The sequence below is a fragment of the Hemitrygon akajei genome, chromosome 9 (assembly GCF_048418815.1).
Source record: "Hemitrygon akajei chromosome 9, sHemAka1.3, whole genome shotgun sequence".
Taxonomy (NCBI): domain Eukaryota; kingdom Metazoa; phylum Chordata; class Chondrichthyes; order Myliobatiformes; family Dasyatidae; genus Hemitrygon; species Hemitrygon akajei.
This window is the reverse complement of record NC_133132.1, coordinates 10,605,622-10,628,878: the sequence shown is the minus strand read 5'-3', so window position 1 is coordinate 10,628,878 and position 23,257 is coordinate 10,605,622. Positions and strand designations below refer to the sequence as shown.

At 46.9% G+C, this 23,257-nt stretch overlaps 1 protein-coding gene across 2 annotated transcripts; it reads left to right on the top strand.

The window, feature by feature from the left end:
• The first annotated feature begins 12,584 nt into the window (after positions 1 to 12,584).
• On the top strand, positions 12,585 to 23,257 carry LOC140732873 (uncharacterized). Of its 2 annotated transcripts, XM_073055519.1 has the most exons (3): positions 12,585 to 12,863; positions 19,756 to 21,426; positions 22,022 to 23,257. In XM_073055519.1, exons 1-3 carry the CDS (start codon positions 12,846 to 12,848, stop codon positions 22,160 to 22,162), a joined length of 1,830 nt encoding a protein of 609 aa, XP_072911620.1. In that variant the 5' UTR covers positions 12,585 to 12,845; the 3' UTR covers positions 22,163 to 23,257. The 2 variants fall into 2 exon arrangements, with proteins under 2 accessions (XP_072911620.1, XP_072911621.1); XM_073055520.1 differs by having other exon boundaries at positions 19,756 to 22,150.

Below are 23,257 nucleotides of genomic sequence, written 5' to 3'. Positions count from 1 at the left end.
TGGCATTTAGTGTGTGTTGTTGTTTGAATTTCCGACATCTGCAGATTTCCCTGTAGATGCTGCCTGGCCTGCTGTATTCCATTGGCATTTAGTGTGTGTTGTTGTTTGAATTTCCAGCATCTGCAGATTTCCTCTTGTTTGCTGCCTGGCCTGCTGTGTTCCACCATCATTTTGTGTGTGCTGTTGTTCTGTAGATGCTGCCTGGCCTGCTGTGTTCCACCGGCATTTAATGTTTGTTGTTGCTTGAATTTCCGGCATCTGGAAATTTCCCTGTAGATGCTGCCTGGCATGCTGTGTTGCTCCGGTATTTAGTGTGTGTTGTTGTTTGAATTTCCAGCATCTGCAGATTTCCCTGTAGATGCTCCCTGGCCTGCTGTGTTCCACCATCATTTTGTGCGTGTTGTTTTTTGAATTTACAGCATCTGCAGATTTCCCTGTAGATGCTGCCCGGCCTGCTGTGTTCCACTGGTATTTAGTGTGTGTTCTTGTTTGAATTTCCAGCATCTGCAGATTTCCCTGTAGATGCTGCGTGGCCTGCTGTGTTCCACCATCATTTTGTGTGTGCTGTTGTTTGAATTTCCAGCATCCGCAGATTTGACTGTAGATGCTGCCCGGCCTGCTGTGTTCCACCGGCATTTAGTTTGTGTTGTTGTTTCAATTTCCAGCATCTTCAGATTTCCTCTTGTTTGCTGCCCGGCCTGCTGTGTTCCACCGGCATTTTGTGTGTGTTGTTGTTTGAATTTCCAGCATCTTCAGATTTCCTCTTGTTTGCTGCCCGGCCTGCTATGTTCCACCGGCATTTAGTGTGTGTTGTTCTTTGATTTTCCAGTATCTGCAGATTTCCTCCTGTTTGCTGCCTGGCCTGCTATGTTCCACCGGCATTTAGTGTGTGTTGTTCTTTGATTTTCCAGTATCTGCAGATTTCCTCCTGTTTGCTGCCTGGCCTGCTATGTTCCACCGGCATTTAGTGTATGTTGCTGTTTGATTTTCCAGCATCTGCAGATTTCCCTGTAGATGCTGCCCGGCCTGCTGTGTTCCGCCATCATTTTGTGCATGTTGTTGTTTGAATTTCCAGCATCCGCAGATTTCCCTGTAGATGCTGCCTGGCCTGCTGTGTTCCACCGGCATTTATTGTGTGTTGTTGTTTGAATTTCCAGCATCTGCAGATTTCCCTGTAGATGCTGTGTGGCCTGCTGTGTTCCACCTGCATTTTGTGTGTGTTGTTGTTTGAATTTCCAGCATCTGCAGATTTCCTCTTGTTTGCTGCCTGGCCTGCTGTGTTCCTCCATCATTTTGTGCGTGTTGTTGTTCGAATTTCCAGCATCCGCAGATTTAACTGTAGATGCTGCCTGGTCTGCTGTGTTCCACCGGCATTTTGTGTGTATTGTTGTTTGAATTTCCAGATTCTGCAGATTTCCTTCTGTTTGCTGCCTGGCCTGCTGTGTTCCACCGGCATTTAGTGTGTATTGTTGTTTGAATTTCCAGACTCTGCTGATTTCCTCCTGTTTGCTGCCTGGTCTGCTGTGTTCCACCGGCATTTTGTGTGTGTTGTTGTTTGAATTTCCAGCATCTGCATATTTCCCTGTAGATGCTGCCCGGCCTGCTGTGTTCCACTGGCATTTAGTGTGAATTGTTGTTTGAATTTCCAGCATCTTCAGATCTCCCTGTAGATGCTGCCCGGCCTACTGTTTTCCACCGGCATTTAGTGTGTGTTGTTGTTTGAATTTCCAGCATCTTCAGATCTCCCTGTAGATGCTGCCCGGCCTACTGTTTTCCACCGGCATTTAGTGTGTGTTGTTATTTGAATTTCCAGCATCTGCAGATTTCCCTGTAGATGCTGCCTGGCCTGCTGTGTTCCACCGGCATTTACTGTGTGTTGTTGTTTGAATTTCCAGCATCTGCAGATTTCCTCCTGTTTGCTGCCTGGCATGCTCTGTTCTGCTGGTATTTAGTGTATGTTGTTGCTTGAATATCCGGCATCTGGAGATTTCCCTGTAGATGCTGCCTGGCCTGCTGTGTTCCACCGGCATTTATTGTGTGTTGTTGCTTGAATTTCCGGCATCTGGAGATTTCCCTGTAGATGCTGCCTGGCCTGCTGTGTTCCACCGGTATTTATTGTGTGTTGTTGTATGAATTTCCGGCATCTGCAGATTTCCCTGTAGATGCTGCCTGGCCTGCTGTGTTCCACTGGCATTTAGTGTGTGTTCTTGTTTGAATTTCCGACATCTGCAGATTTCCCTGTAGATGCTGCCTGGCCTGCTGTGTTCCATTGGCATTTAGTGTGTGTTGTTGTTTGAATTTCCAGCATCTTCAGATCTCCCTGTAGATGCTGCCCGGCCTACTGTTTTCCGCCGGCATTTGGTGTGTGTTGTTGTTTGAAATTCCAGTATCTGCAGATTTCCCTGTAGATGCTGCCTGGCCTGCTGTGTTCCACCATTATTTTGTGCGTGTTGTTTTTTGAATTTACAGCATCTGCAGATTTCCCTGTAGATGCTGCCCGGCCTGCTGTGTTCCACTGGCATTTAGTGTGTGTTCTTGTTTGAATTTCCAGCATCTGCAGATTTCACTGCAGATGCTGCGTGGACTGCTGTGTTCCACCGGCATTTAGTGTATGTTCTTGTTTGAATTTCCAGCATCTGCAAATTTCCTCGTGTTTGCTGCCTGGCCTGTTGTGTTCCGCCGGCATTTGGTGTGTGTTGTTGTTTGAATTTCCAGCATCTGCAGATTTCCTCCTGTTTGCTGCCTGGCCTGCTGTGTTCCGCTGGTATTTAGTGTGTGTTGTTGTTTGAATTTCCAGCATCTGCAGATTTCGCTGTAGATGCTTCCCGGCCTGCTGTGTTCTGCTGACATTTACTTTGTGTTGTTGTTTGAATTTCCAGCATCTGCAGATTTCCCTGTAGATGCTGCCTGTCCTGCTGTGTTCCGCCGCCATTTTGTGTGTGTTGTTGTTTGAATTTCCGGCATCTGCAGATTTCCCTGTAGATGCTCCCTGGCCTGCTGTGTTCCGCCGCATTGCCTGGTGCCTGATACCCGGATCCTCCCTCATGTGCGCGGTATACCACGTCACCCACCCGCTGATCCGCTCGAGCTTTATCGGTCTTACCGTCAAGTTACGTGCCCAGCCCCTCCCCCAATGCTGTCAACAGCCGCTTCAGGAGCTGCACTATGGCCATTTGTGCGCCGGAATGTCAGTCACCGATTACAACCAATAGTGGAATCGTACCAGCGGAAAGGCAGTAACCCGCCTGAAGTCCTCTCCAGCTCCTGTGGCGTTAATTCGACAGAGCGGGAAAAGTCCCGAAGTAAATGTCCGTTTTCTGATTTATTTCCACTTCCCTCCGAGGGAAGTCGGGGCTTTTGTGAAGCGTCTCCTGAGGAGACCGCTCGGCCCGTCGGTTTGATGCCGGTTTCCCGGGGTGGCATAGTGAGGATTTTCTTTTCAAATCTTTTTTTTATTATTATTATTATTATTATTATTATTATTTAAAAATACACAGGTACATCGAAGTAACATCACTTACAATGCCTCAAAATTATCTTAAAGATTGAAAATTTTTGTGAAGAAAAAATCCCTACTAAGCAAGAAAAGTGAGAGAGAAAAGAACCCATTGAGGGCACAACCCCGGAGCCATGCGTCATGTAGAAAGCTTCTGAAAATAAACAGCAAACCGCCAGCAAGAAGGAAAAAAAATATCAAAACAAAATTTACGCTTAGATCGTGGAGGAAATCTATCAGTCAACTGAAATGATAATAACGAGCAAATGAGCCCCATCTCTTCTCAAAATCAAATAAAGGTTCAAAGGTTCGACTTCTACTTTTCTGCAAACTGAGACACAACAAGATGGCCCTCCTAGCTGTAACAAACGTAATTAACATGTTTTCTGACAGAAATAACATGAATATTTTCAGGTATTTTTCAAAAAAGCACAGTCAATTGATTCTAAGTGCTTTAGAAATTGTTGAAAAGACTGACTTCCAGAACTGTTTTAATATAGAATATGACCAGAACATACGTGTCAGTGTGGCTATCTCAGCTTTACATCTATCACAATACTTGTCAACATTGGGAAATATTTTAGAAAGTCTCTCTTTCGTCCAATGGTAACGATGTACAATGGAGAGGGACGTTTTATTGAAAGGGTGAAGATTGTGTGAGAGGGGGCGGACAGGATGTTTATCTCGGTGGGGACAGGAGGGGCTCATCTGTGGAAATGTCTGAGCCCACGGTGGTGGCGAGCAGAGGGATTCACCACACTGGGGAAACACCGGTAGACTGTTGACCTGAAAGTGGGGCCAATGGTCCGGGCAAAGTGACAATTATTTGGGCTTTGTTGAGATTGTAGCTGGAATATGGTGTAAAATCCCGCTCCCCATACGAACATGGGTCATACAGACCAAACAACAAACTGCCGGAGGAACTCAGAGGGTCGAGCAGCCTCGGTGGAGGGAAATGAACCATCAACATTTCGGGCAGAGACCCTCACTCTGGACTGAGAGTGGACGGGAAATAGTCAGAGAAAAGAGGTGAGGGGTGGGGATGGGGCAAGAGCTGGGGAGTGAGAGGTGGATCCAGGTGAGGGGAGAGGTGGGAAGGTGGAAATAGTGACAGGGGTGGGAGGTGAGTGTTTGGGGCAACACGGGGCTGCAGAAGATGGAAATTAACTCCATAGAGGATTAACAAAAAGGTTAGAGAGTATTTGTTGTAGAGAGTGCAATGAAGATTCACCAGACTGATCCCTGGAATGGTGGGGTCATCATATGATGAAAGAACAAATGCGATAACCCTTTCATTTAGAGAATCGAGGACTGAAAGGTGAACATATTGAAACGCACAACATCGTTACCGGTTGAACCAGAAATCCCAGTCTCTGAAAAGGGGGTGCACTGTCCGGGACTGAAATGAGGTGAAATGTCTCCACTCCGAGCCTGGTGAATGTCTGTAAATCCCCACAACAGAGGGTGGTGAAGACTCAGTGATCGTCCTCACATAAAACAGAGGCTGGCAGATGTGTGGAGACCGAAGGGATCGAGGAAATGAGGATCAGGCAGAAACAGGTGACTGAGATAGGAGGGGGCTGAATGGCCACAGACAGAAAAGAGCAGAGAGATCGGAGAGACCTGTGAGGTGAGTTCCTGGAATGAACTGTTCAGTGTTTGCATCGTTGGTTATCTACCTCGGGTTCAGTATTCTCACCGAGTTTGGAAATCCCCACTCACTGTCGTCTGTCTGTGAGCAGCTGGAAATGAAAGAAACACTCAAGATGCTGGAGACCTGAAATCAGATCAGAAATTGTTTGAAGCCATTCCGACACAGGTTGTTGGAGCTGAAGCATTAACTTTGTTCCTCTCCACAGATATTCTTTATCCGTTGAGTGTTTCTTGTATTTGCAGTTTTTTAGAACATTTCAATGGAATGATTTAAGTCTCCTGGGAAATGGACTTGTGTAGGACGCATAATGTAATTCATTCTTACAGCAGAGAAACAGGGCTTTTGGCCCATCTAGTCTGTGCCATTTTCTGCCTGGACCCATCCACGTGCACCCAGACTCTAGATGTCAATACCTCCCTCATCCATGTACCCACACAAACTTCTCTTCAATGCCGCAATTGAACCTGCATCTGCATTCACCTCACCTTCTGAGTGAAGTAAAAATCACAACGAACAGGGTTGTCTGAACAGATCGGTTCAGAACACTCCTGGGTACCGGCTTCCAGAGAGAATACGCTCACTCTACCACCACCCTCTGCCTTCTGTGGTCAAGTCATTTCGGCATCCACAAAGCCGAGTTTCCCTGGATCTATGCTCCCTGCCACCCTGACCTGGCCTAATTAGGGGAACGTTATCAAAATTCTTACTATAATCCAGTTAACGCTTCTGCATGAATAGGATCTCTTTATTCCCACTCTCCGTTTTCTGCCGACCAGCCAGTGCTCCACCCATGCTAGTAACTTCCCTGTAATTCCATGGGCTCTTATCTTGCTAAGCAGCCTCATGTGCGGCACCTTGTCAAAGACCTTCGGAAAATCCAAGTACACCACGTTTACTGCATCTCCTTTGTGTAGCCCGCTTATAATTTCCTCAAAGATTTGCAGTAGGTAATTCAGGCAGGATTTTCCTTTCAGGAATCCATGCTGGCTTTGGCATATCTTGTCAATTGTCTCAGGTACTCCGTAATCTCATCCCTAACAATCGATTCCAACAACTTCCCAACACTGATGTCAGGCTAACAGGTCTATAGTTTCCTTTCTGCTGCCCACCCTTCTTAAAAAGCAGGGTAACATTTCCAAATTTCCGGTCATCTGGTACAATGCCAGAATCTGTAGATTCTTGAAAGATCATTGTTAATCCCTCCGCAATCTCTCCAGCTACATCTTTCAGAACCCCAGGGTGCATTCCATCAGGTCCAGGAGATTTAGCCACACTCAGACCATTAAGATTCCTGAGTACCTTCTCAGTCATAATTTTCACTGCACATAATTCACTTTCCTGACACCCTTGAATGTTCGATATATGGCAAGTGTCTTCCACAGTGAAGATTGATGCAAACTACTCATTCAGTTCCACTGTCACCTCTGCATCTCTCATTACAATATCTCCGGCGTTATTTTGTATTGGTCCTACATCTACACTTGACTCTCTTTTACCCTTAATATATTTAAAAAAACTTTTAATATCTTTGATATTAGTCGCCAGCTTCCTCTCATAATTCATCTTTTCCTTCCGAATGACTTTCCTAGATTTCTTCTGTAAGTTTTTAAAAGTCGCACAATCCTCTATCTTCCCACCAGCTGTGTCTTCCTTGTATGCCCTCTGTTTTGCTTTTACTTCGGCTCTGACTTCATTTCTCAGCCATGGCAGTGTCCTTCTTCCCTTTGAAAATTTCTTGTTATTTGCAATATATCTGTCTTGCACTTCCCTCATTTTCTGCAGAAACTCCAGCCATTGCCGCACTGCTGTCTTTCCTGCAAATGTCCCTTTCCAGTCAACTTTGGCCAATTCCCCTCTCATGCCATTGTAATTTCCTTTATTCCACTGAAATACCGAAACGTTGCATTTTATTTTTCCCTCTCAGGTTTCAATGTGAGCTCGATCATATTGTGATCACTGTTGCCTACAGGTTCCTTAGCTTTAACTCCCTTATCATCTCTGAATTATTGCAGTACACCCAATCCAGCACAGCCGATCTCCTCGTGGGCTTCACAAAGAGCTGTTCTAAAAAGCCATCCCTTAGACATTCTACAAATTCTCTCCTTGAGGTCCACTACTGACCTGGTTTTCCCAATGCACTATCTTGTTAAAATCCCCAACGATTATCATGATATTGCCTTTCTGACACGCCTTTTCTATCTCTTGCTAAATTTGCAATCCACATCCCGGCTCCTGTTTGTAGGCCTGTATAGAACTGTCATTAGGGTCTTTTTACCCTTTCCATTTCTTAATTCAACCCATAGAGTATGTACACCTTCCAATCCTATGTCATCGCTTTCCAATGATTTAATATTATTTCTTGTACACAGGGTCACACCACTTAATTTGCCTACTAACCTATCTTTCTGACACACCATGTATACTTGGACGTTCAGCTCCCAATGGCAGCCATTCTTTAGCCAAGTTTCACAGATGGCCACAATGTCATATTTGCCAATCTCTAGCTGAATTACAAGATTGTCCATTTTATTCCTTATGCTGCGTGCATTCAAATACAACACTCTAAGTCCAGTATTTAAAGAGCAAACATGAGGAAATCTGCAGATGCTGGAAATTCAAACAACAACTCACACAAAATGTCGGTGGAACACAGCAGGCCAGGCAGCATCTACAGGGAGAAGCACTGTCGACGTTTCGGGCTGAGACCCTTCGTCAGGACAGTATTTGTTGCTTTCTGTTTTAATTGCACCACGACTCTATTGCCCTGTGTTACGAACCCCGTAACTGGGTCACTTACCAGCAAAGATAGAGAGGTCCGCTGAAATCTGATGGTACTATTTTTAAACGTTTTTATTTATAAAGGGGCACAAAAGTAAGGTTAATACAAACATTCAGATAATATACGTCGTTAATACTCAATCTAAAGCGCGGGTATAGTAATAATCATCAATACGAAGTAGCTCTATCGTTTGTCTAGGGGTAAAACTATTGTCCGATGGAAATATCAAAGTCTCTGAAGTTCATATAGGCTTTTAGCCTTTTCAGGGACCGCTGGGGTCTCACGTGTTGGAGAGAGAAAATAAACTTGCCAGCCTTTTGGACTCAACTCGTTGAATCGGGAACGTGGGTTCCCCGTTGTCAGTTCGGAATCCTTTTCGGGGTTATCAGCCACTCGTTCCCCAAGCTAGGGGAACCGAATCACACATGGCTCCCGAACAGCTTCCCGTCCTCACGGGAGCGATGAGCGATGGTCTCTCCTGGGGTACTGCCTCCTGCTGTCCCCTTTTATCGTGACTGGCAGATTTGTAGATGTCACTCAAGGTAGGGTGATACAATCCCCACCCCACATTGCCCGAGGGTGTCCATGTCCCTGATAGCTGGCACGTACTATAGAGTTGCAATTCACACAGGTGTCTCTAAGAACAATGGTCAAATCCGTTGCATTGTCTCTCATTTCCTGGGTCCAAGACCCGAATTAATAGCGATCTTGCGATTCTCCGGAAGGAGGGGCTGGTCCCGCACCCTTCGGCCCCTCAGAGCTGTGGTACATTCATAACACCCCCTTTCTTCAAAGCGTTTTCACCAGTGGTGAAAACCAAGTAGTACGGAGTCTTACAGGATTTTAGAATCTAACACAATACACAAGCTTTTCTTTCCACTACAGAGCTATACAGTTATACATTAAATTCATCATCTAAACAGCCCATCATCTCACGCAGACGGTAGAAGGAAGAAAAACTCTTCCTGCCATGAACCTCCAGTGCCACAACCTTGCCGATACAGGCCCCTGGAAGCACCCGACCACAGCCAACTCTGAGTCCGTCCGAAAACTTCGAAACTCCGACCAACCCTCCGACACCGAGCACCATCTCTGCCGAGCGCTTCGACTCCGGCCCCGGCCGCCAAGCAACAGGCAAAGCCGAGGATTCGGGGCCTTCCTCCCGGAGATTTTCCCATTGCACTGTAGCAGCGGCAGCGAAACAGGCATTTCAAAAGTTCCACCAGATGTTCCTCCGTGCTTCACCCATCCGTCTCCATCAAATCAGGATCGTACACGGCCCCTACTTGACAGATTACAGATATTCATTCCTGGAGTGGCCGCTGCGCGCCACTGCGTCGCGCCGCCAACTTTATCTGTTGCATGCTATCTTTGATTTATTTGTTTTCCTCTTCCTCAGCCCAATCACTCTGGTTCCCATCCCCCTGCCAAATTCGTTCAAACCCTCACTAACAGCTTTATTAAATGTGCCCGCTAGGATATTGGACCCCTTTGGGTTCAGGTGTAACCCGTCCTTTTGGTACCGGTCGTACCTCCCCCGGAAGAGGCCCCAATGATCCAGGAATGTGAAACCCTGCCCCCTACACAAGTCTCTCAGCCACACATTAATACATCTGATCATGCTATTCGTTCATCGCTAGCACGTGGCACAAGCAGCAATCCTGAGATTGCTTCCACAGGGGTCCACAGGGGTCTGTGTTGGCAACGTTTCTGTTTACCTTCTATGTCAATGCATCGGATGACAGTATTGATGGTCCTGTGGTCAAATTTGCAAATGAATTTGAATATTGAAAGAACTGGATAGAGAGGTCGTGGAGGGCTATAGTATCTGGTTATCACAATGCCATAAATACAACTTAACTGTACAAACGATAGGCTTGCTTTGCTGCTTGAGATTTTAAATTGGAGAATGGCGCTTTATTCACAAAACCCTCATAACCCACAGTGACTGTGCACTGATCCCAGCAATGGAACCCGCCGCTGCAGCCCCACAGTGCACAATGTACTGATCGCAAAGCTACGAAATTGCATGTGAATAGCCTCCCCTCCCCCTACTCCACTCTTTCTTCTTCACCAGCAGACTGGGACATCTCACATCTCGCTGACTCCGCCAGGACATTAAACTGTGAACAACTGTGGTCAGGGACTGATCTCTGGGGAACTCCAAACGCTACCTCCTTTCAGTCTGAAAACGACCCACTCATCCAGACACACACTACCGGCAGTTTATCAATCTCCAACGAGAAAGCTTAATAACCCATTCCCGAGGTTCAATACCATTGCTGACTCTGAGTTTACCACTGTCAGATACCAGGAAAGACATAATAATCAGAAAGTCTCCAGTCGCAGCCGTGTAAATAAAATGTGATCTTAGTAGGTGTGTGGCGCATGTTCAGAACGCGAAGGAGACAGACAAACTGAGCCCAGTCACAGACTGATGAAGGGGAGGAATGATCCATTTTGATACAGAGAGGGAAGCAGAGAGTTTGATATTGTGCCTGATGCCCGAACTGTAGCCAGTTAGAAGATGAAGTCTTGTTCGTCCAAATTGTTTTGAGCTGTGACAGTGTTTTTATCAGAAGGCACCATGGAGACTAAAGTTATCTGAGTTGAAATGTTGTTCTTCACCCACTGACGTGGTTTGTGAACTTTTAACAGTGTAAAAATGTCAAAGGATTTGTGTATGGGAATCTCGAACACAACAGCCCGTTAGTTCTGCTGTATCTGTCAGTTCACCGGCGTTTGAATGCCGCCGATCCTTGAATGTGGAGGTGGAGATGCTGGAGAAGACCGGTCACGTGTCCATGTCCGGGATCTGATTGGATATGTTGCCATGGTGTTGATAGCAGTGAGATGTCATTCACTGGCTCTCATTTTGGAAGGGATTCACTCAGCCATCGCGGATACACCAACAGCTTCACACCGGGAAGCGGCCGTTCAGCTGCTCCGTGTGTGTGAAGAGACTCATTCAGTTAACCCACCTTGTGATGCTCCGGTGAGTTCACAATAAATAGCGGCCACATTTCCGTCCGGAGTGAACAAAGAGTTTTACTCAATCATCCCAGCTGCTGCAACATCAGCAACTTCACATCAGGGAGGAAGTTCAAATCAGCTCCGTGTTAAATGTTTAACCATCACGGTGACTGAAGGCAGCTGCAGGTTCATGAGGGACTGTCACTGTCAGATTCTGCAGTTCTTGCGGCTGCTCATCGCACCCAGGACTGAACCCCGGTCACTGAGCATTGGAGGAGTCTGTTCTGCTGATGTTAGCCTTTAACTGGACTGGTGTTTAATATTGTGGATCTGGGAAAGATAAATCAGTTCTGCATCAAATCCCGTGTCTCAGGTACTTACTCTCTTTACCACACTCACAATGCACACTAGAGAGGCCACTTGGCCCATCTGGTCCTTACCCATGTTTCTGTTCCTTATTTGTATTTTAAAATCTATCCCTGCCCTTCCCCGCTCACTCTCCCTGAGATTACAGGTTGCAATTAGTCACCACTCCATCGGAGAAGAGATTTCCCTTGAATTTCATAAAATCATACAAATCTACAGCACATTACAGACCCTTTCGCCCACAAAGTTGTGCCGAACATGTAACTTACTCTAGAAACTGCCTAAAATTACCCTACTGCATAGCCCTCTATGTTTCTGGGCTCCATGTACCAATCTAAGAATCTCTTAAAAGACCCTATTGCATTTGCCTCTACCACCGTCACCGGCAGTGCATTCCACACACACATCACTCTTTATTTAAAAAACTTAGCTCTGACATCTCCTCTGTACCTACTTCCAAGCAGCTTGAACCTTTGCCCCCTCATGTTAGCCATTTCAGCCATGGGGAAAAAGCCTCTGACTATCCACACGATCAATGACTCTCATCATCTTATACACCTGCATGAATTCCCTGCATGATTTTCTCCAGGCTGAATAAGACGATGAGCTCACTGTGGCTTTGACTTTCTTCAGAGCTCTGGACTAAGGTGGTTAAACTCCTTCTCCCCAACTCTTTTCAAAGTTTTAGGTCATTTTCACTAATTTCAAAGGACTGTGCCTCAGACAGCTGGGTTGTTACAACGCACCTCTGAAGTCTGACAGCAGACTAGTGAGGGAATCTTCGATGGAGCAGAGCCAGAAACCAACGAGTTGCCAGCCTGATTCAGGGATTTGGGGTTCCAGAGAGAGATGGGGTCTAGAGTTCACAAGGAGGGGGAAGAAAAGGAACCGAAGCAGCAGGATGTGGCTACAAATGAACAATCAGAAAAATTTTGAAACTGCTAGATCGAAAAAAAAGGTGGTAAATTTCTGCAAAATACTGCGTGTCTGTATTTTGTGTGTGTCTGTATTTCTAGCAACTGTAGAATCTCTTGTGTTTTATATCTGCATTTGTACTTTGGCATTAGATAAACGGAATGCCTGTTGATATTGAGTATATTGTTTATGGGAGCCGCTTTCTTAGTTAAAAGAGCTGCTGAGTTTTCTACACAGAAAAAAACCGGTGAACATGAAACCGGTGCTTGCAGAAACCTTTAATGGCACCGTGATTACCCAGAAAGCGCTGCGTATAAAATTGTGCTGCATCTGAAGGTTGTTGACGTTTGCGAACATCACGCATGCGCGCAGTACACAAAAGGCCTCGGGAGGATCTCCTGGCGGGTTTATTGACTGTGAGGCCGGACAGTGTGGCTCGTAATCCCGGGACAGTCCTGCTCTCTTCCCTCTCTCTCAGCCCCACGATCCGTACACGGGCCCCGCAGAGCTTCCGGCTGATGAGGGAATGGATCTCTCAGACAGAGCTGAGCTCCAGCTGTCTAAATGCAAGGATTAGGAACTCGGAGAAAGGGAACAAAATCTCTTACATCAACAGTTGAGAAAATCACTTGCTCAATTCACAAACAAGAGAAAATCTGCAGATGCTGGAAATCCTAGTGGTAAGGCTTGCTAGTGCTAGTGTGTGGCGGGGGAGGGTGTGTGGTTAAACTAAAGTTGCGGAGGGGATTGGGATCAGAATGCCAGAACGGATAGTGAATTGGGTGAATCCTCTACATGAGGAGTAGAAATCTTTATACTACTTCTCCATCTAAATGTGCAATGTGTAATTTATAATAAATACTTTGTTTATAGGACAGTCATTCTAACAGAAATACAATTGTATCAGAATGAATTAATCAGTCTGTTGTCCAGGTGGAAGGAGCTGTCCTGGAGCCTGTTGGTCCTGGCTTTTATGCTGTGGTACCGTTTCCCGGATGGTAGCAGCTGGAACAGTTTGTGGTTGGGGTGACTTGGGTCCCCAATGATCCTTGGAGACATTTTACGCAGCTGTCTTTGTAGATGTCCTGAACAGTGGGAAGTTCACATCTACAGATGCGCTGGGCTGTCTGCACCACTCTCTGTAGGTTCCTGCGATTAAGTTCCCATACCAGGCAGTGATGCAGCCAGTTAGGCTGCTCTCAATTGTTCCCCTGTAGAAAGTTCTTAGGATTTGGGACCCATACCAAACTTCTTCAAGCATCTGAGGTGAAAGAGGCGCAGGGCCACATACCACACAGCCAGAATGTACAGACCACATGAGATCCTCGGTGATGTGTATGACGAGGAACTTAAAGCTGTTCACTCTCTCAAACCCAGATCCACTCATGTCAATAGGGGTTAGCCTGTCTCCATTCCTTCTGTAGTACACAACCAGTTCTTTTGTTTTTGTGACTTTGAGGGGGAGGTTGCTTTCCTGACACCCAGACAGATGTTGTTCAGACCTCAGATAGAGTCAGCAATCAAATGGTTGAGCATGATGCAATGAATGTGCTGAGCTGTTTATATCACAATGCAGGAAGCATCATAGGAAAGTCAGATGAGCTCAGGACAGGGTATTATGATATTGTAGCCATTACTGGGACTTGGTTGCACCCAACAGACTGAGGGATTTATAGGAACAACTTTGTAGAGATCGCAGACGATGCCAAGAAACAAAGGTTGATATAGTATGCGATTTTAACTTTTCATATATTGACTGGGACTCCCATACCGTAAAAGGACTAGATGGGGTAGAGTTTGTCAAATGTGCCCTTAATCAGGACGTAGAATTCCCGACGTAGAAGTATGCAATAAGCTATTAGGAAATGATCCCGCATTAACAACAGAAATTAGTGTATCGGAACATTTTGTATCTAGTGATCGTAATGACATACGATTCCAAATAAATATGGAAAAAGATAGGGCTGGACCATGGGTTGAGATTCTAAATTGGAGAAAGGTCAATTTTGATAGTATCAGAAAGGATCTGACAAGTGTGGATTGGGACAGGCTGTTTTCTGTCAAAGGAGTACTTGTAAGTGGGAGGCCTTCAGAAGTGAAATTTTGAGTGTGGACAGTTTGTCCGTGCCTGCCAAAATAAAAGTTGAAAGGTAACTGGTGCAAGGAACCTGGGGTTTCAAGAGATATCGAGGCCCCGGATATTTTGTTCCTCTCAATCCCTCAGGCTGTTGGGTGCTACTGTGGTGGTTTCTTGAAATAACCAGGAGACGCAGAAGATTCTTCGAGAAGTTTAAGCCTTTATTTGCAAACAAAAGCTGAGACAATTAATGACCGTGTCAATAATTGTCCGCCAAGCCCTAGTTCACAGTATTCTTTATAGTAATTTCTTATCTTAGTTTCATTAGCATACCCCGTCTCCTATCTCAGTTACATCAGCATACCCCGTCTCCTATCTCAGTTACATCAGCATACCCCGTCTCCTATCTCAGTTACGTCAGCATACCCCGTCTCCTATCTCAGTTACGTCAGCATACCCCGTCTCCCATCTCAGTGACATCAGCATACCCCGTCTCCTATCTCACATTACCATACCCCGTCTCCTATCTCAGATACCCCGTCTCCTATCTCAGTTACGTCAGCATACCCCGTCTCCCATCTCAGTGACATCAGCATACCCCGTCTCCTATCTCACATTACCATACCCCGTCTCCTATCTCAGTTACATGAGCATACCCCGTCTCCTATCTCAGTCACATCAGCATACCCCGTCTCCTATCTCAGTCACGTCAGCATACTCCGTCTCCTATCTCAGTTACATCAGCATACCCCATCTCGTATCTCAGTTACATCAGCATACCCCGTCTCCTATCTCAGTTACGTCAGCATACCCCGTCTCCTATCTCAGTTACTTCAGCATACCCCGTCTCCCATCTCAGTTACGTCAGCATACCCCGTCTCCTATCTCAGTTACGTCAGCATACCCCGTCTCCCATCTCAGTCACGTCAGCAAACCCCGTCTCCTATCTCAGTTAAGTCAGCAAACCCCGTCTCCTATCTCAGTTACGTCAGCATACCCCGTCTCCTATCTCAGTTACGTCAGCATACCCCGTCTCCTATCTCAGTCACGTCAGCATACCCCGTCTCCTATCTCAGTCGCGTCAGCATACCCCGTCTCCTATCTCAGTTACGTCAGCATACCCCGTCTCCTATCTCAGTTACGTCAGCATTCCCCGTCTCCTATCTCAGTTACGTCAGCATACCCCGTCTCCTATCTCAGTCACGTCAGCGTACCCCGTCTCCTATCTCAGTCACGTCAGCGTACCCCGTCTCCTATCTCAGTCACGTCACCATACCCCGTCTCCTATCTCAGTCGCGTCAGCATACCCCGTCTCCTATCTCAGTCGCGTCAGCATACCCCGTCTCCTATCTCAGTTGCGTCAGCATACCCCGTCTCCTATCTCAGTTACGTCAGCATACCCTGTCTCCTATCTCAGTTACATCAGAATACCCCGTCTCCTATCTCAGTTACATCAGCATACCCCGTCTCCTATCTCAGTTACGTCAGCATACCCCGTCTCCTATCTCAGTTACCTCAGCATACCCCGTCTCCTATCTCAGTTACCTCAGCATACCCCGTCTCCTATCTCAGTTACATTAGCATACCCCGTCTCCTATCTCAGTTACGTCAGCATACCCCGTCTCCTATCTCAGTTACATCAGCATACCCCATCTCCTATCTCAGTTACGTTAGCATACCCCGTTTCCTATCTCACATTAGCATACCCCGTCTCCTATCTCAGTCACATTAGCGTACCCCGTCTCCTATTTCAGTTACATTAGCATACCCCATCTCCAATCTCACATTAGCATACCCCATCTCCTATCCCAGTTTCATCAGCATACCCTGTCTCCTATCTCAGTTACGTCAGCATACCCCGTCTCCTATCTCAGTTACGTCAGCATACCCCGTCTCCTATCTCAGTTACATTAGCATACCCCGTCTCCTATCTCAGTGACATCAGCATACCCCGTCTCCTATCTCAGTCACGTCAGCATACCCCGTCTCCTATCTCAGTCACGTCAGCATACCCCGTCTCCTATCTCAGTCACGTCAGCATACCCCGTCTCCTATCTCAGTTACATCAGCCTACCCCGTCTCCTATCTAAGTTACATCAGCAAACCCCGTCTCCTATCTCAGTTACTTTAGCATACCCCGTCTCCTATCTCAGTTACGTCAGCATACCCCGTCTCCTATCTCAGTTACGTCAGCATACCCCGTCTCCTATCTCAGTCACGTCAGCATACCCCGTCTCCTATCTCAGTCACGTCAGCATACCCCGTCTCCTATCTCAGTTACATCAGCATACCCCGTCTCCTATCTCAGTCACGTCAGCATACCCCGTCTCCTATCTCAGTCACGTCAGCATCCCCCGTCTCCTATCTCAGTTACGTCAGCATCCCCCGTCTCCTATCTCAGTTACGTCAGCATTCCCCGTCTCCTATCTCAGTTACCTCAGCATACCCCGTCTCCTATCTCAGTTACCTCAGCATACCCCGTCTCCTATCTCAGTTACCTCAGCATACCCCATCTCCTATCTCAGTTACGTTAGCATACCCCGTCTCCTATCTCAGTTACCTCAGCATACCCCATCTCCTATCTCAGTTACGTTAGCATACCCCGTTTCCTATCTCACATTAGCATACCCCGTCTCCTATCTCAGTCACATTAGCGTACCCCGTCTCCTATCTCAGTTACATTAGCATACCCCATCTCCAATCTCACATTAGCATACCCCATCTCCTATCCCAGTTTCATCAGCATACCCTGTCTCCTATCTCAGTTACGTCAGCATACCCCGTCTCCTATCTCAGTTACGTCAGCATACCCCGTCTCCTATCTCAGTTACATTAGCATACCCCGTCTCCTATCTCAGTGACATCAGCATACCCCGTCTCCTATCTCAGTCACGTCAGCATACCCCGTCTCCTATCTCAGTCACGTCAGCATACCCCGTCTCCTATCTCAGTTACGTCAGCCTACCCCGTCTCCTATCTAAGTTACATCAGCAAACCCCGTCTCCTATCTCAGTTACTTTAGCATACCCCGTCTCCTATCTCAGTTACGTCAGCATACCCCGTCTCCTATCTCAGTCACGTCAGCATCCCCCGTCTCCTATCTCAGTTACGTCAGCATCCCCCGTCTCCTATCTCAGTCACGTCAGCATACCCCGTCTCCTATCTCAGTCACGTCAGCAAACCCCGTCTCCCATCTCAGTTACGTCAGCAAACCCCGTCTGCTATCTCAGTTACGTCAGCATACCCCGTCTCCTATCTCAGTTACGTCAGCATACCCCGTCTCCTATCTCAGTTACGTCAGCATACCCCGTCTCCCATCTCAGTCACGTCAGCAAACCCCGTCTCCTATCTCAGTCAAGTCAGCAAACCCCGTCTCCTATCTCAGTCACGTCAGCATACCCCGTCTCCTATCTCAGTCGCGTCAGCATACCCCGTCTCCTATCTCAGTCGCGTCAGCATACCCCGTCTCCTATCTCAGTCGCGTCAGCATACCCCGTCTCCTATCTCAGTCACGTCAGCATACCCCGTCTCCTATCTCAGTTACGTCAGCATACCCCGTCTCCCATCTCAGTTACATTAAAATACCCCGTCTCCTATCTCAGTTACATTAGCATACCCCGTCTCCTATCTCAGTTACGTCAGCATACCCCGTCTCCTATCTCAGTTACGTCAGCATACCCCGTCTCCTATCTCAGTTACATTAAAATACCCTATCTGCTATCTCAGTTACATTAGCATACCCCGTCTCCTATCTCAGTTACATCAGCCTACCCCGTCTCCTATCTCAGTTACATTAGAATACCCTATCTGCTATCTCAGTTACATTAGAATACCCTATCTGCTATCTCAGTTACATTAGAATACCCCGTCTCCTATCTCAGTTACATTAGAATACCCCGTCTCCTATCTCAGTTTCATTAGCATACCCCGTCTCCTATCTCAGTTACATTAGAATACCCCGTCTCCTATCTCAGTTTCATTAGCATACCCCGTCTCCTATCTCAGTTACATTAGAATACCCCGTCTCCTATCTCAGTTTCATTAGCATACCCCGTCTCCTATCTCAGTTACATTAGAATACCCTATCTCCTATCTCAGTCACATTAGCATACCCTCGTCTCCTATCTCAGTTACATTAGCATACCCCGTCTCCTATCTCAGTTACATTAGCATACCCCGTCTCCTATCTCAGTTACATTAGCATACCCCGTCTCCTATCTCAGTTACATTAGCATACCCCGTCTCCTATCTCAGTTACATCAGAATACCCCGTCTCCTATCTCAGTTACATCAGCATACCCCGTCTCCTATCTCAGTTACGTCAGCAAACCCCGTCTCCTATCTCAGTCACGTCAGCATACCCCGTCTCCTATCTCAGTCACGTCAGCATACCCCGTCTCCTATCTCAGTCACGTCAGCATACCCCGTCTCCTATCTCAGTCGCGTCAGCATACCCCGTCTCCTATCTCAGTCGCGTCAGCATACCCCGTCTCCTATCTCAGTCGCGTCAGCATACCCCGTCTCCTATCTCAGTTACATTAGCATACCCCATCTCGTATCTCAGTTACATCAGCATACCCCGTCTCCTATCTCAGTTACATTAGAATACCCCGTCTCCTATCTCATACCCTATCCACTTGCAACGCTTATCACCAGCACATTAGCTTCTCGATTCGCCACCAATATTTCTGCTCAGTAGCCCATACTTGCTCTAGTCTACTCCCTGGAACACGTGTCCCCCTTCCCGGCCTTGACTGGTCCCCACACCATCACACCACCCCATAGCCCATACTTGCTCTAGTCTACTCCCTGGAACACGTGTCCCCCTTCCCTGCCTTGACTGGTCCCCATAGCATCACACCACTCCATAGCCCATACTTGCTCTAGTCTAATCCTTGGAACACGGGTCCCCCTTCCCGGCCTTGACTGGTCCCCACACCATCACACCATTCCATAGCCCATACTTGCTCTAGTCTACTCCCTGGAACACGTGTTCCCCTTCCCGGCCTTGACTGGTCCCCACACCATCACACCACTCCACGATCCCGTCTACCACCACTATCTCTACATGCTTACTTTCACTGTTAGGTACATTCTCAAGGCATTGATGTGTTCAATAGTACAGAGACATTACAGAGATTTCATTCTGGCTAATAAATTGGATACATAGCAAATAGCAAACACAAGGCTGGTTACATAGTTTTGGTTACACAGCAAACAATGCAACTTTATTCTCCAATACTACCAAGACTCATTAATGACTGCAATATCATAATTCCATGTCCTGAGCTCATTTGAGACAGGAAGAGCATCAGAGAATTTGATGGTCATTCCGGAAACCAGCACTATGCCCAGTTACAAGATGATTTCTCTTTTCAACTTGGGTTGAACTTCACTGTGACAGTGTGATGTCAGATCACACCTTGACAACTCAAGTGATCTCGTCTGAAATGTTGTCCTACACACATTGATGGATTTTGTAAATGTTTTTACAGGTTAAAAATGACAAAGAATTTGTCTGCAGGAATCTCAAACACAACACACCAGTTTTGCTGTCTCTGTCCAGATATTTAAGAAGTGGAGCAAGGGATTCACTCGATCATCCTTCCTACTCAGACTGTGGGGAGGGATTCACTCGATCATCTGACCTAATGGCTCACCAGCAAGTTCACACCAGGGAGAGGCCGTTCACCTGCTCAGACTGTGGGAAGGGATTCACTTGCTCATCCCAACTGAAGGTACATCAGCAAGTTCACACTGGAGAGAGGCCGTTCACCTGCTCAGACTGTGGGAAGGGATTCACTCGGTCATCTAAACTGAAGGAACATCAGAGAGTTCACACTGGGGAGAGGCCATTCACCTGCTCAGACTGTGGGAAGGGATTCACTCGGTCATCTGACCTAATGGCTCACCAGCAAGTTCACACCAGGGAGAGGCCGTTCACCTGCTCAGACTGTGGGAAGGGATTCACTTGCTCATCCCAACTGAAGGTACATCAGCAAGTTCACACTGGAGAGAGGCCGTTCACCTGCTCAGACTGTGGGAAGGGATTCACTCGGTCATCTAAACTGAAGGAACATCAGAGAGTTCACACTGGGGAGAGGCCATTCACCTGCTCAGACTGTGGGAAGGGATTCACTTGCTCATCTAAGCTGAAGGTACATCAGCAAGTTCACACTGGAGAGAGGCCATTCACCTGCTCAGACTGTGGGAAAGGATTCACTCAGTCATCTGAACTACTAGCACACCAGTCAGTTCACACTGGGGAATGGCCGTTCATATGCTCACACTGTGGGAAGGGATTCACTCGGTCATCTCAACTGAAGGTACATCAGAGAGTTCACACTGGGGAGAGGCCGTTCACCTGCTCAGAGTGTGGGAAGGGATTCACTCGGTCATCTAAACTGAAGTTACATCAGAGAGTTCACACCGGGGAGAGGCCATTCACCTGCTCAGACTGTGGGAAGGGATTCACTTGCTCATCTAAGCTGAAGGTACATCAGCAAGTTCACACTGGAGAGAGGCCATTCACCTGCTCAGACTGTGGGAAGGGATTCACTCGGTCATCTAATCTGAAGGAACATCAGAGAGTTCACACTGGAGTATGGCCGTTCACCTGCTCAGTCTGTGGGAAGGGATTCACTTGCTTATCTAAACTGAAGGTACATCAGCAAGTTCACACTGGAGAGAGGCCATTCACCTGCTCAGACTGTGGGAAGGGGTTCACTTTGTCATCTAAACTGAAGGAACATCAGAGAGTTCACACTGGTGAGAGGCCGTTCACCTGCTCAGACTGTGGGAAGGGATTCACTTGCTCATCTAAACTGAAGGTACATCAGCAAGTTCACACTGGAGAGAGGCCATTCACCTGCTCAGACTGTGGGAAGGGGTTCACTTTGTCATCTAAACTGAAGGAACATCAGAGAGTTCACACTGGTGAGAGGCCGTTCACCTGCTCAGACTGTGGGAAGGGATTCACTTGCTCATCTAAACTGAAGGTACATCAGCAAGTTCACACTGGAGAGAGGCCGTTCACCTGCTCAGACTGTGGGAAGGGATTCACTACATCATCTCACCTACTGAGACACCAGTCAGTTCACACAGCGGAGAAGCCATTCACCTGCTCAGACTGTGGGAAGGGATTCACTCGGTCATCTAATCTGAAGGTACATCAGCGAGTTCACACTGGAGAGGGCCGTTTACCTGCTTAGACTGTGGGAAAGGATTCACTCAGTCATCCCATCTACAAGCACACCGGTCAGTTCACACTGGGGAGAGGCCATTCATCTGCTCAGACTGTGGGAAGGGATTCACTCGGTCATCCCACCTAGAAGCACACGGGTCAGTTCACACTGGGTAGAGGCTGATCACCTGCTCAGACTTTGGGAAAAGATTCTCTCAGCCAAATCAATCAAATGTGCATCACTGAGTTTACACTGGGGAGAGGCCGTTCACCTGCTGTGAATGTGGGAAGCGATTCACTCAGTCATCTAACCTTATGTAACTCTCACTTCAGCTAGCAGCTTAATATTGGGGGTGATAGCCCTCCAGCCCGGCCAAACTTAAGAAATCTCATTTGAGTGGATGCTGTGTGATGTGTCCCCTGTAACAGATCAGTATCCTGAAATAACAGACAGTACACAATATGTGATTAAATGATTGAGATTTATAATTCTTATTTTGACTATAGGGTTAGTGAAGTAAACAAAAAAATTAAAAAGGGCTCACTCTCTCCATTCGTGTCTTCTCATCTCTCCACAGCAAAAGACCATGAAAATCTCTCTTCCAGACTCACAAGGAAGAACATTTCTCTCATTGGATAGTCTCTCACTCCAAAACCCTGTTATCTCTGGTCGTAACCTAAACATTGCTACTACAGAGAAACTATTACCTCAGCAGTGAAACACTGCAGAGAGGCCATTACATTAGCAGTGAAACCTTACAGCGTGTTACAGTTGTGACACACTACCGGGTTCACACTGGGGAGAAAGTTTCAATCAGCTGGATATTTGTCCATCACCGTTGCTGAATGCAATTTCGAGAGTGACTGTCGGTGCTGAACTCTGCAATTATTGCTGCTGCTCACCACACCCAGTTCTGCACCCTGGTCACTGGGCACGGGAGGAGTTTCTTCTGTTGCACATTCACCTTTAATGGGACTGGAGTTTAATATTCTGGATCTGAGACAAATAAAGCAGTTCTATTTTGAACTCTGCCTCCAGTACTTAGTGAATTTATAACACACCCAGTATACGGTAGAGAGTCAACCCAGGCTGGCTGGACCCTGCCAGTGATTCAGTTCCACAACAGTCCCTTTAAATCCTCCCCTGTTGTTCCCCTCTCGCTCTCCCTGTGGTGATGGGTTCCAAACAGTCACCACTCTGTGGGTGAAGAGGTTTCCCTTGAGTTTTCTGCAGACTGAAGAAGTCGAGCTGACTGCAGTTCTGTCTGAGATGTTCTTCACCCCTCTAATCTCTGGGCTGATGGAGAATGACACTGGGAGTTAACCTCCTTATTCAGTGCTCATTTCCACATCATGGGTCATTTTCTCTGCTTCTAAAGGGTTGTTAGAAAACACCCTTGTCTTCTAAAGACCGAAAGCAGAATGGGAAACCATTAGTTGGATGTTCAACGGAGCAGGGTCAGAAACCAGAGGCGGGTCTGCACAGGGCAGAGTTTGGGGCTCTGGTCGATGGTCGGGGTAAGAACGTATGATGAGGAGAAGGGAATCAGCAGCGGGGCGTGGCAAAGAATGACAGAGTAGCAACATTTGGAAGCTGATTGGCAGAGAAAATCTTTCATTTGTCTGACTGATGACACAAACAATACCTGTGGTGAGGTGCTTCACTGGTCAAAAAACGTGTGTTGGGAATGGTTTTATCTATTGAGGGAGTTGTTCCTGCTTGTTTATCCTGTGTATCTGGATGGTTATTATAGATTGTCCTATCTGAAATAATGTATTGATTGTCATATAATTTGTATGATTTTGACTCTGAA